The 12,914-nt window shown below is 43.9% G+C and overlaps 1 protein-coding gene across 1 annotated transcript in view; it reads right to left on the bottom strand.

Annotated features, from left to right (window-relative positions):
* Positions 1–8,693: 8,693 nt before the first annotated feature.
* agtr1a (angiotensin II receptor, type 1a) overlaps positions 8,694–12,914 on the bottom strand; it is a 36,987-nt gene continuing 32,766 nt past the window's right edge. The window contains exon 3 of the mRNA XM_048604495.1: positions 8,694–11,070. Within this exon, the coding sequence (XP_048460452.1) occupies positions 9,903–11,070 (1,168 nt within the window). The 3' untranslated portion in view covers positions 8,694–9,902. The remainder of the gene's footprint in view (positions 11,071–12,914) is intronic.

Genomic DNA, 12,914 nt, shown 5'->3' with positions numbered 1-12,914 from the left:
TATAACGTGATTAAAAACTGGCAGCTCTAGAACTTCATCAGCCACAGGTCTGGCTACATTCAAGGTTGGAATTAGGTATCTTTTGTAGGCTGTCCAGTTTGTATTTGAGCCAGTCTTGTGACAAGACTGCTCTACCCATTAGCTCCATCAAGGGTTCAAGGCTGCAAAACTGGCATCCAAATGTTAGCTGTCACACAAAAATGTCCCGGATTCCAATTTCAGCTTTTGTTTGTTTGCCATATGTTGAAAACACAAGATAGAATCTCACAGCACTCAGTCGATTTGACAATTTGTAAAAGTTATTCTATTAGTCTCACACTCCTGCTCTTCCATCACAGCCTTTGTCCTTCACATTCATTTTCCTTTAGGAATGCATTATTGAGCTACTTCCTCCACTCTCTCAAAGAGCACATTCTAAACCAGAACAATATGCAGCGTAAAAGGTATCTTGTCAACTCTTCTTCCTTTGCCAATCATCTTAAATCTGTGTCATTTGATTACCAACCATTCAGCTAATTGAGGAAAATCTTCCCTTAACATTTCCCATTTATTGAAAGTGTAAACCTTTCAAGAATAACACATTTTGATGATAGCTGCTCCTGATACTTCTTTTACAAGCAGGGTATGCATTAATCGGGTGTCTCTGCCAAAGAAAGAAGGTTATCTCTCTGACCTAAGATTGTGTAGAGTCCAAAACTCTTTGTGAGATGCGGGCATCACTGGTTGGTCAGCATTTATTGCCCATCCCTAGTTGCCCTTGAGAAGGTGGTGGTGAGCTGCCTTCTTGAATCTTTGCAGTCCATGTGCAGTGGGTTGACCCATAATGCCGTTGGGGTGGGAATTCCAGGATTTTGACCCAGTGACAGTGAAGGAACGACGATATATTTCCAAGTCAGGATGGTGAGTGGCTTGGAGGTGGTGGTGTTTCCATGTATCTGCTGCCCCTGTCCTTCTGTATGGAAGTGTTTGTGGGTTTGGAAGGTGCTGTCTGAGGATCTTCGGTGAATTTCTGCAGTGCATCTTGTAAATAGTACATACTGCTGCTACTGAGTGTCAGTGGTGGAGGGAGTGAGTGGATGTTTGTGGATATGGTGCCAGTCAAGGAGGCTGCTTTGTCCTGGATGGTGTCAAGCTTCTTGAGTGTTGTTGGAGCTGCACTCATCCAGACAAGTGGGGAGTATTCCATCACACTCCTGACTTGTATCTTGTAAATGATGGGCAGGTTTTGGGGAATCAGAAGTATTCCTAGCCTCTGACCTGCTCTTGTAGTCACTGTGCTGATGTGGTGAGTCCAGTTGAGTTTCTGGTCAATGATAACCTCCAGGATGTGATAGTTGGGGAATTCAATGATAATAACACCATTGAATCTCATGGAATGGTATCTAGGTTGTCTTTTATTGATGATGGTATAGCCTGGCAGTTGTGTGGCGCGAATGTTACTCGCCACTTGTCAGCCCAAGTCTGGATATTGTCCAAATCTTGTTGCATTTGAACATGGACTGTTTCAGTATCTGAGGAGTCATGAATGGTGCTGAACATTGTGCAACCATTGGTGAACATCCCCGCTTCTGACATTACGATGGAGGGAAGAGCACTGATGAAGCAGCTGAAGATGGTTGGGCCTAGGACACTACCCTGAGGAACTCCTGCAGAGATGGCCTGGAGCTGAGATGACTGACCTCCAACAACCACGACCACCTTCCTCTGTGTCAGGTATGACTCCAACCATTTGAGGGTTTGCCTCCTGATACCCATTGATTCCAGTTTTGCTAGGACTCCTTGATGCCACACTCGGTCAAATACAGCTGTGATGTCACGTGCTGATGCTGTCACCTCACCTCTGGACTTCAGCTCTTTTTGAAGCTGTGAAAGCTTTAGCCTTATGTTTTGAACTTATGTGCTGGGCTCTTCCATCACTGAGGATGGGGATATCTGTGGAGCCTCCTCCTTCAGTTGTTTAATTGTCCAGCACCATTCACGACTGGATGTGGCAGGACCTGCAGAGCTTAGATCTGATCCATTGGTTGTGGGCTCACTTAGCTCTGTCTATCACTTGCTGCTTTGGCTGTTTGGTATGCAAGTATTCCTGTTTGGTGGCTTTGCCAGGTTGATACCTCATCTTCAGGTATGCCTGATGCTGCTCCTGGTATGCCCTCCTGCACTCTCCATTGAACCAGGGTTGATCCCCTGGCTTGATGGTAATGGTTGAGTGGGGGATATGCCGGGCCATGAGGTTACAGATTGTGCTGGAGTACAATTCTGCTGCTGTTGATGGCCCACAGCGCCTCATGGATGCCCAGTCTTGAGTTGCTAGATCGGTGCGAAGTCTGTCCCATTTAGCACAGTGATAGTGCCACACAACATGATGGAGGTTGTTCTCAATGTGAAGGCGGGACTTTGTCTCCACAAGGACTGTGCGATGGTTACTCTTACCGATACTGTCATGGACAGTTACATCTGCAGCTGGTAGGTGAGTAAGGATGAAGTCAAGTATGTTTTTCCCTCTTGTTGGTTCCCTCACCACCTGCCGCAGACCCAGTCTAGCAGCTATGTCCTTTAGGACCCGAACAGCTCGATCAGTCGTACTGCTGCTGAGCCACTCTTGGTGGTGGACATTGAAATCCCTCTTAGGCAATCTTAGTTAACCCATTATGGTATTGCCACTGGATGAAACTCATGTACAGGGCCTGAAACCATCCAAAATTGTAGGTTTTAAAACCTTTTTGTTTATTTAAAAGCAGTGCTCAGAGTAAAGGTTAAGGACTCCTCAAACCCACCCTTCCTGATTGTGAGATCATCCTAAAACTCCATCCTTGTGATTGACAGAATATCTTCCCGCATTTCCAGCTCACAGTCTCCTGCCATCCAACATTCAATTCCTGCCCATTGCGCCACTTAATATTTCGGAGATCCAAATCCGACCCCAATATAGGTTCTCAGTGGTGCCCATAGAATCTCTACAGCTGCTCAGTATTGCTGATCCCATAAACTCATGATAATCCATAAAGGATCGATTAGGCTGAGGATATGGGAACCCTTGTTCTAGCATCATTCCTTGCCTTGGCCAAAAACAGATAATTTAGCCATTTATTTCTTTGCTGTTTGTTTTATTCATTTGCAGGGGATGATGTAGTAGGCTAGCCCAGCATTTATTGCCTATCCCTATTTTCCCAAAGGATAACTAAGAGCTAACCACACTGCTGTGGGTCTGAGTTATGTGTAGGCCCAGACCGGCTAAGAAGGTAGATTTCCTTCCCTGAAGGACTTTAGTGAACCAGACGACAATTGGCAGCGGTTACATGGTCACAATTTGGGCTAACTTTTATCCTAGATTTTTATTAAATTCAAACTTCACCATCTACCGTAGTGGAATTTGAACCCATGTTCCGAGAACATTAACCTGGGTTTGGGGATTTCCAGTCCACTGACTGGGGTGGCATGGTGGCTCAGTGGCTCAGTGGTTAGCATTGCTGCCTCAAAACACTAGTGTCCTGGGTTCAATTCCAGTCTTGGGCAACTATCTGTGTGGATTTTGCACAAAATTTCCCTGTGTCTGTGCACTCAAGTATCCTCCCACAGTCCAAAGATGTGCAGGTTAGGTGGATTGGCCATGCTAAATTGCCCCTAGTGTCCAAGCTAGGTAGGTTAATCATGGGAAATGCAGGGTTACAGGAATAGGGTAGGGTTGTAGGTCTGGGTGAGATGTACTTTAGAGGGGTTGGTGTGGAGTTGAATGGCCTGCTTTGATACTGCAGGGATTCTATGACATTCCCACTGCTTCCTCAGGAGGGAGAATAATGCAGTAAATCTATTTTGGTTGGAAAAATAGAAAAGCAAAATAATATTGAAGTGGAGTGAAACATACAATGGTTAGGAAGGGAAATTAAATGTTGGCTTTTATTTTTGGGGGAATAGAGTCTTAAAATAAGGAGATATACCTATAGAGATAGTAAGAACTGCCGATCCTGAGTCAGAGATAACACAGCGTGGAGCTGGAGGAACACAGCAGGCCAGGCAGCATCAGAGGAGCAGGTAAGCTGATGTTTCAGGTCGGGACCCTACTTCAGAAATCTTTGCAGTGCCAAGTATACCTGTCGTCGTCCAGTTTGTTAATGAGACCTTAGCTACGGTTTGACATACACTTTTGGTTTCCTTATTTGAGGTGGGATCTGCACTGAAGGACATTCACTGGGTTGAGTGCTAGGATGAAGGGGTTGTGTTTTGAAGAAAAATTGAGCAGGTTGGGCCTATTCTTATTGGAGTTTATAAGGGAGAGGTTACCTTATGGAAACATCTAAGAATCTAGATCTGAATGTTCAAGGAATGGAGGGATATAGACCAAGGGCAGGCAGAAGGAATTAGTTTAATTTGGCATCACGTTCGGCACAACATTGTGGGCCAAAGGGGCCGTTCCTGTGATGTACAGTTCTATGTTCTATTTTCTATTTATGTTCTATGTTCTAATCTGAGCAGGCTTGACAGTGTGGAAGCTGACAGGGCATTCCCCCTTGAGAGGGTAATCTAGAACTGGGAGTGCAGTTTCAGAATAAGGGGTCTCCACCTAATTCATTCGGAGATAAGGACACATTTCTTCTCACAGTGAGTTGTGGATCTTTGCAGTGTGGAGGCTGAGACTTTGAACATATTCCAGGCTGAGATAGATTCTTGAGCGAAAAGGGATTAAAGGATTATGGGAACAGGGAGGAGAATGGTGTTAAGTCCACAATCAGATCAATCATGATTTTATTGAATGGTGGTGCAGGTTTGAGGGGTTGAATGGCCTACACCTACTCATATTTCCAGCGTTTTTAAATTCTACCTTTGATGTATACAATATGTGGATCCTGTATGGAGGCAGCTCACAGGTATACATTGTGGAATACATAATGAGTAAAATGAGTTAATTCAACATAAACCGTGATAATAGAGTTAACACTTTATTTAAAAGTTGTGAGTTTATAAAAAATGCAGATATGATAGATACAATAACTTATTGCATACACCAAAAAGCTACACAAGTTGAAAGGTTCTACATTTAACTTGCTGAAAGATGCGTAGCGTTGAGGAATGTTCCATGCATTGACCTCTTGGATTGAAAGGTATTTGCAGTCATGACAACAACATAGTCATCGAAATGATGAAAATCTTGCTTCCTCATTCAGTTTTTAGTGTGAATGGGCCCGAACGTTGCTCAGAAATAATGAGAGTCAGAGAATTAACCTTTGCACACAATAGCTTTGTGGTTGGCCATTTCCATTGACAAGCTGGGTGAAGGAAAGAGATTATAGTTGACAGTACTTTGGGCAGAGAAAGATTAACGCCAAGCTCATTTGCATGTTAACCGCACTTCATCTACTTTCAAATAAGGGCAAAATACTGTGGATGCTGGCAAACTGAAATACAGAGAGTCTTAGAGAAACTCAGCAGATCTAGCAGCATCTGCGGGGAGAGAAACAGAATAAACTTTTGATTGTGGCATGACTCTTCAGAGCTGCCTCGGGTCAGAACTCCAGTTCTGAAGAGAAGTCACACTGGACGCGAAACGTTAACTTTGTTTCTCTCTCCACAGATGCTGCCAGACCTGCTGAGTTTCACTACCCTTCTGTGTGTTTATTTCGTCTACTTTCTGTTGATGGAAGCAACCCTGAAAATAAAGCTTTAAATGTGGTTACAGAATTCCAAACTACAGACTTGAAAACACTATGGCCTGAATTTGTTTGTTGAATATTTGCCTCATTTGAGTCTCTCGCTCAAATGCACAGTTCAGCAACACAGGGTTAATTTGCTAACTTTTTGTACTTGTTTTGCTCATTGTAAGAGTGTCATGTCACATGTGCTCTTCTCCAAGGCAGCTCTTTGGCTGTTGTTTCTCCTTGAACCCTTTACTTGAGTTTCTGTTAATATGGTTTGCCATTGCTGCCCAGTGCTCAGGGAGAGGTTAAAGTGTCAGGTCCCAGGTCTACATTAGTTCTAGTGGGAATCAAACACATACTCTTGGCATTACTCTGAACCACACGCTAGCCAAGTGTATAGCATATATTAATTTAACAATCTAAGATGAAACATGAAACATATTGAAACTCATTGAAGCATCCAAAATTCTGAGAAGACTTGACAGTGTAGATGTGGAAAATCTGTTTCTCCTTGTGGGAGAGTTTTGGACCAGAGGGCGTAATCTCGAAGTAAAAGCTCATACATTTAGGCAAGAGATTGGAAGAATTTCTTCTCTCAGAAGGTAGTGAATCTGTGGAATTATTTACTGTAATGGGCTGTTAAGGCTGGGTCATAAATAGATTCAAGGCTGAGATCAGCAGATTTTTAAGCAGTAAGTGAATCAGGGAGTTACTGTGTAAAGGCAAAAAAGTGAAGTTGAGAATGAACAGATCCACCATGATCTCATTGAATGGTAGAGCTGACCCGATGGGCTGAATGGCCTACTTCTGCTCCTACACCTTATGGTCTTACGTACCATTGTTTTGGTTGAAGTTTATAAGATCCTGAATGGTGTTGACAAGGAGAATGTGGTAATGTGAGTCCTCCTATGGATGAATCCAGAAATAGGGAGCACCCTTTTAGTTCAGAGATGGGGGTTTCTTTTTTGGAGGGTCGTGCAACTTTGGAATGCTCTGTCTCAGAAGGCAGGACCTTTAAATATTTTTCAGGTGGAGGGAAATTCTTGTTAGGCAAGGGAATCAAAAAGTTATTGGAGGGTGGAGGGGAATATGAAAATTGGAACATGAACAGATGAACTATGATCTAATTGAATGATGGAGCAGGCTTGAAGAGTCTACTCTTGCTCTTAATTTGTATGTGCCACAATTTGAGCAATAAATTGAATACACCAATGAGGAGATGGGGAGAGATAGAGCAATAGCTGAATTTGCACTTGGCAAGCTGGTTATTTGATTGTGTTTTTCAAGAAAAAAACATAACAGGTATAACGTCATGATGATGAACTTATCCCTTAGTCATTTCTTGTTGTCTAGGGCCTCCTGCCATTCAGTTAAAGTTGCTAACCGAGTCAGTGAGTGCTGGGCTCCCACAGCAAGGCATTTTCAATTCTTAGACAGTACTGGAGGTGCAGCCACAGAAATGTTGGGTTGGCTTTACCAATTTCCTCTTTACCACTGCAACTTCTCTACCACCCCAAAGATTAGATCCCGACCACACTCACCCTCCCCCGGACTTCATCCTAATGTATCAGACAGCCCCCCTCCACCTCGCCCCCCTCCCCTGCCCAGTAGACAGCCACTCTGCTGACCTGGTTACCCAAAATCTGTGTGTGGGAAGTCCAATGCAACTTATCGATTCAATTTTAATCCCTTGAGGATTCCCAATTTTGGTCACCCTACTTTTGGCAGTCATGTTAGCGGCACGGTGGCTCAGTGGTTAGCATTCTGCCTCACCAGCACCAAGGACCCAGGTTCAATTCCACCCTCAGGCAACTATCTGTGTAGAGTTTGCGTGTTCTCCCTGTGTCTGCATGGGTTTCCCCCAGGTGCTCCGGTTTCCTCCCACAGTCCAAAGATGTGCAGGCTAGGTGGATTGGCCATGCTAAATTGCCCAAAGTGTTCAGGGATGTGTAGAATAGGTGGGTTATAGCAGGATGGGTCTGGGTGGGATGTTCCAAGGGTCAGTGTGGACTTGTTGGGTCAAAGGGCCTGTTTCCACACTGTAGGGATTCTATGATTCTATGTCCTCAGCTATTGAAATAGTATTCCCTTCCTAACCCACGCCACCTTTCTATAACACACCTGTTGGAACCCATTCCTTTGACCACCTGTCCTGATATTTCTCCTGCGTTTTAGGCCTCAGAGATGTGCTGAGATGATACGTGCCAGGTTATATTTGAACACGTTTTTATTTACATACTTTAAGGTATGCTCTCACACTTTTAGCTGCATGGCCATGGTTTAATGATGAATTTAGTCTTTTTTTTCTCTCCTAAGCAACCTGTTCCGGCATGTTATATCTGGAGCAGGTGAAACTTGAACCAGGCCACCTGACTGAGAGGTAGGGACATGACCACTGTGCCATGAGGGCTCAATAACTGCACTTTAATTTCTCTTTTTCAAGACACTATATCTGGCCTTAAATAATCACCCACAGAGAGCACTGTTTCGAAAGACAGAAGCATTGAACAGCTGAACACAACAATGTCCTTATATGTCAATACTGTAATGATACAATTCCTGAGTCCTTAGGACATATTCCAGCATTAATATTATCATATAAATACTGGTAGTAGATAGTGGCTTTTAATGAAATTCTGTAACAGCAAAGGAAACCACACATCTCGAGTCATATTCTCACACTCCCTGTTCCTTGCTTGCATCCTGTCTCTGCCTGCTTTGGATTTGGTAAATTGTCAAAAAATCTAAATACTTCTTCCTTTCAAGTTTTATGTGAATACGCTTTGGCAATTTGGCAGGTGTCAAGATTTCTGGAATCCTGCTCCGGTACCAGATCAGTCTGACTCAAACTGATCTTGTCTAAAACACAGTGGCTCAGTGGTTAGCACTGCTACCTCACAGTTCCAGGGACCCGGGTTCGATTCCAGCCTCGGGCGACTGTCTGTGTGGAGTTTGCATATTCTCCCCGTGTCTGTGTGGGTTTCCTCCCACAGTCCAAAGATGTGCAGGCTAGGTGGATTGGCCATGCTAAATTGCCCCATAGTGTTCAGGCATGTGCAGGCTAAGTGGGTTATATGGGTCTTGGTGGGATGCTCTGAGGATCGGTGTGGACTTGTTGGGCTAAAGGGCCTGTTTCCACACTGTAGAGATTCTATGGATGTCCACTTGAATAAAGGAATTGTGGATCTGTGTCATATCTAGGTGCCTCCTAATGAACATCCCAATGTCTAACTCCAACAAGACGCCAGGCTCATTCTGAAGAATAGACAAATCATAGTTTCTGGTTTTTGGTCACTACTTTTCAATTGATTCGGCGCTGGGAAACTCATATTGAGTCCCATCACCACATGCTAGTGAAGCCCTTCATTCAGATGACTTGCCCTTCTTGTGATTGAAAGAAAAAATGGTGGGGTCTTTTGCCCGGGGAAATATCAACTGGCTAGTTGTAACTCTTGAGTTGGCAGGAAAAATGTAGCAGCAAGGTGTGACTTCCCCCTTTCTGTCACTAGTTGCCAGATTCCAAGAAAGGGTCAGCCAATTGCAATGAAGTTGAATCTTCCTTCTGTCCATCCAGCGTGAGGAATTTCTCACCCTTCTGTTTTTGCAGCCTATATACTTTTCTTTCTCCTTCACATTAGTTGAATATGGGAGCATTAAACCAAATATGCCATGGTCTGCTCGTTTTGAACTTCACCTGAAGTTTCATGTGTCATACTGGCCCAAGTCCAAATCTGACTCAAGTAGAATACTGAAAGTCATTGAGTATTACTTTGTTGATGCTTTGAGTCTGTAGGGTGTGGTATTTATGAAATTAGATGGTGAGGTTTAAGGTACGAATTGGGATTCCTATCCATGGCCTCAAGTTGCAAGTGTACACGATGAGAGGGAACCAGGAAGGCAGCTGAGTTATTTGGAGGTTAGACACTACAGTGGACCCCAGCATGCTCCTTCAATTGGTTTACATTCTAAATCCTGTTTCACAATCCGTTGACACCAGTACTTGTGTAGACAGTGGATCAGGAACATGCTGGGCTTTGCTGTGATGTTGCATTCAGATTGATTCTTTGATCAAAGGATGAGTACCTGGCTCTACTAGGAGCCTGTGCCTCAGCAGGTTGGAGAGCCTCGAAGCAAGGGGGTCCCTTGTAACTGAGAAATTAATCACTGAAATAAGCGACAGTGCAAAATTTCATTTCCGGTGACAGGACCTTTGATTTTTCCGAACCTGGTTAGTCTGTTCCAACTTGCCACCAAAACAGCGTACGGCAACTATTGCTGGCTTGAAGAGACTGGTTTCTTGGTTATTGCGCTCAGTGATTCAATGGTACGATAAGATAGTGAGCTCATTTTGGTCGACAGGCTCGGGTGGGATCTGATCTTGGGAGGCACACACTTCAAAAGCAGGAAGAATTTCCTTCTGAAGCTTTGTCCTACCAGGCCGTAGAGGATGGGGTTCAAGCAGCTGTTGAAATAGGCCACGCAGATTGTGAAGGGAATGGAAGTGTCAATAATTTCAGTGATGTGGCAATGCTCGATAATCTTCAACCGCGAAAGAACATCCAAGAAAGTGAAAATCTGGAACGGAAGCCAACACAAAATGAAAGACACCACGACGGCCACAATCAGTTTAAACGCCTCATTGTTTGCTGGCTTGCTTCTTTCAATCTGAAAGGCCTGCACCAGGCTCTTGACAATTAGAGTGTAACAGATCAAAATAATGAGTAGGGGAATTAAAAAACCCAGAAGGGTCTTCAGCAAGGCCATGCCAAGTATCCATTGAGTCTTGTGCTTCTCTGGGTAATAGAAAGCGCAGATGGTTTTATTCCACTCCTTGTAGTGAATGACTTCGCGGAGAAACATCTGGGGCAGGCTCACTAAAACAGCCAAGATCCACACAATTATGCAAACCACCCATGCGTGGACTAACGTGCGCTTTGTCCTTGATTTCATGGGGTGCACTATGGCGAGGTAACGGTCGATACTGAGGCAAGTGATCAGGAAGACGCTGGCATTCATGTTCAACTGCACGATGGTGGTGCCCATCTTGCACAGAAAGATCCCAAAGGGCCAATGGTACTCCAGAGCTGTGTAAGCCACCCAGAGCGGCAAGGTGATGATGAAGATCAGGTCAGCTAGGGCCAGGTTCAGCAGAAAGATGTTCGCCACGGTTGTCAGCTTCAGGTAGCGATAAATTACGAGGACGACCATGCTGTTCCCCAAAACTCCCACGGCAAAGATGATGCTGTATATGACTGGGATTATAAGGAAGATGTAATTGTGCCTCCCACCAATGGTGCAGGTCAGGTTAGTCTTTCCGATAGCATTCTCCGAGGAATTGTTCAGCAAGGTTTCTTCAATGTCCAGTGCAAGGCCAGACGTTAAGTTGTGGAATACACTGGAGTTTGAAGCCATCTGCGTCCAATTCACGTCTGGGATTCTACAGGCAGAAAGAGGAGCACGTTAGCAAGTTTTAAAAGACAGATGGACTACTTTATCAGTCTTCCTCATGGCTGCTTCAGCATAATACAATAGTTCCCTTCTATAACACAAAATGCTGCAGTCACTTCAACATCACATTGGACATCTGTCCTCACAGACAATAGTTTAGTCTCATTTGTTCACATCTGTGTGTAAAGCCATAAGATTTAGGAGCAGAAGTAGACCATTCAGTCCATTGATGTGATCATGGCTGATCTGATAACCCTCAACTCCACTCCCTTGCCTTTGCCCTATATAACTTGACTCCCTTACTGATTAAAAGCCTGTCTAACTCAGCCTTAAATAAAATGACCCAGTCTCGATAGCCCTCTGCAGAAAAGAATTCCACAGATTCACAGTCCTTTGAGATGTGTGTGTGTGTTTGTATCTATATGCACATGCGTGCATGTTTGTATGTATGTGTTTGTGTCTGCATGTCTGTGTTTGTGTGTACATGTGCCTGCATGTGTCTGTGTCTACACGTGCATACGTGTGTGCATGAGTGTATAAATGCGCGTGTGTACATGCGTGTGTGTGCGTGCATGTGTGTATGTGTGTCTGTATGTGCCTGTGTGTACGCGTTTTAATTTCTCCTGGGAAAAAACATAAAATTTGTTTCTGTGTTAGGACACATCTTGATTTTTGTTTTAACTCTAATTTATTAACAGCCTTTAGTGTTAACAGGTCTAAATGTTTCCATAACATTCCAATTACATTATTATGATTAACTTATTAACTGAAATTGCTGGAGAAACTCAGCAGATCTGGTAGCATCTTTGGAGAGAGAAACAGGGTTAAAATTTTAAGTCCGGTGACCTGCTTCAGAGACTGGATTTGAAATGTTAATTCTGCTTTCTCTCCACAAATGCTGCCAGACTTGCTGAGTTTCTCCAGCACTCTCTGTTTTTGATTTAGATTTCTAGTATTTGCAGTTCTTTGTTGCATATTATTATAATATAACCTATTTTCAATTAACATGATCAAATGTCCTTCAACTTTATCCTGATGTTTGATTTCTTATTTCCCTGTGTCGTTATGTGAGTCCACGTTGTGAACCATCCCCCTCCTAAGTTGTGAAGTAATAAACCACACATTGGTTTCAGCTGGAAGAATTTGCTGAGAGTTATTTTGAAAACTGGACTTCAAAAACAATGTTTAGGGAAACACATCACCATTTTTAAGAGAGAAAAGAGACAAACTTTACAAAGTCACCTGTTCTAGACACAGGAAAAGTACACAAATAATTCAACTGATCCACTGGTGGTTCATAACACTGCCATGATCTTGTGCCCCTCAATTAAATCTCCCTTTAAGCACCTTTGCTTCAAAGAGAACACGACAGCTTTGGGAACCCAAACTTCTGACTAAAACTGTTCGTGTCTTGAACCATTCTGATTAATCTTTGAGACTGTAGCGATTGGTACAACTGAGAGCCCTGCAAGGCCATTTCAGAGGGCAATTGAGAGTCAATCACATAGCCATGGGACTGGAGTCACATGTGGGCCAGACCAGGTGAGGATGGCAGATTTCCTTCCCTGAAGGACATTAGTGAACCAGATGGGTTTTTCCGACAATTGGCAGCGATTTCATGGTGATCAGTCAAAATCCTGGAATTCCCTCCCTGAGGGCATTGTGGGTCAACCCACATCAGGGGGACTGCAGCGGTTCAAGAAGGCAGCTCATTAACACCTTCTCAAGGGGCAACTAGGGACGGGCGATAAATGCTGGCCCAGCCAGTGACACCCACATCCCACAAAATGAATAAAATATAATCTTCTCCACACCCCCTCAAAGACCCTGACC

This window comes from Rhincodon typus, chromosome 13 (genome assembly GCF_021869965.1).
Source record: "Rhincodon typus isolate 14 chromosome 13, sRhiTyp1.1, whole genome shotgun sequence".
Taxonomy (NCBI): Eukaryota; Metazoa; Chordata; class Chondrichthyes; order Orectolobiformes; family Rhincodontidae; genus Rhincodon; species Rhincodon typus.
This window is presented reverse-complemented; position numbering and strand designations above follow the sequence as displayed.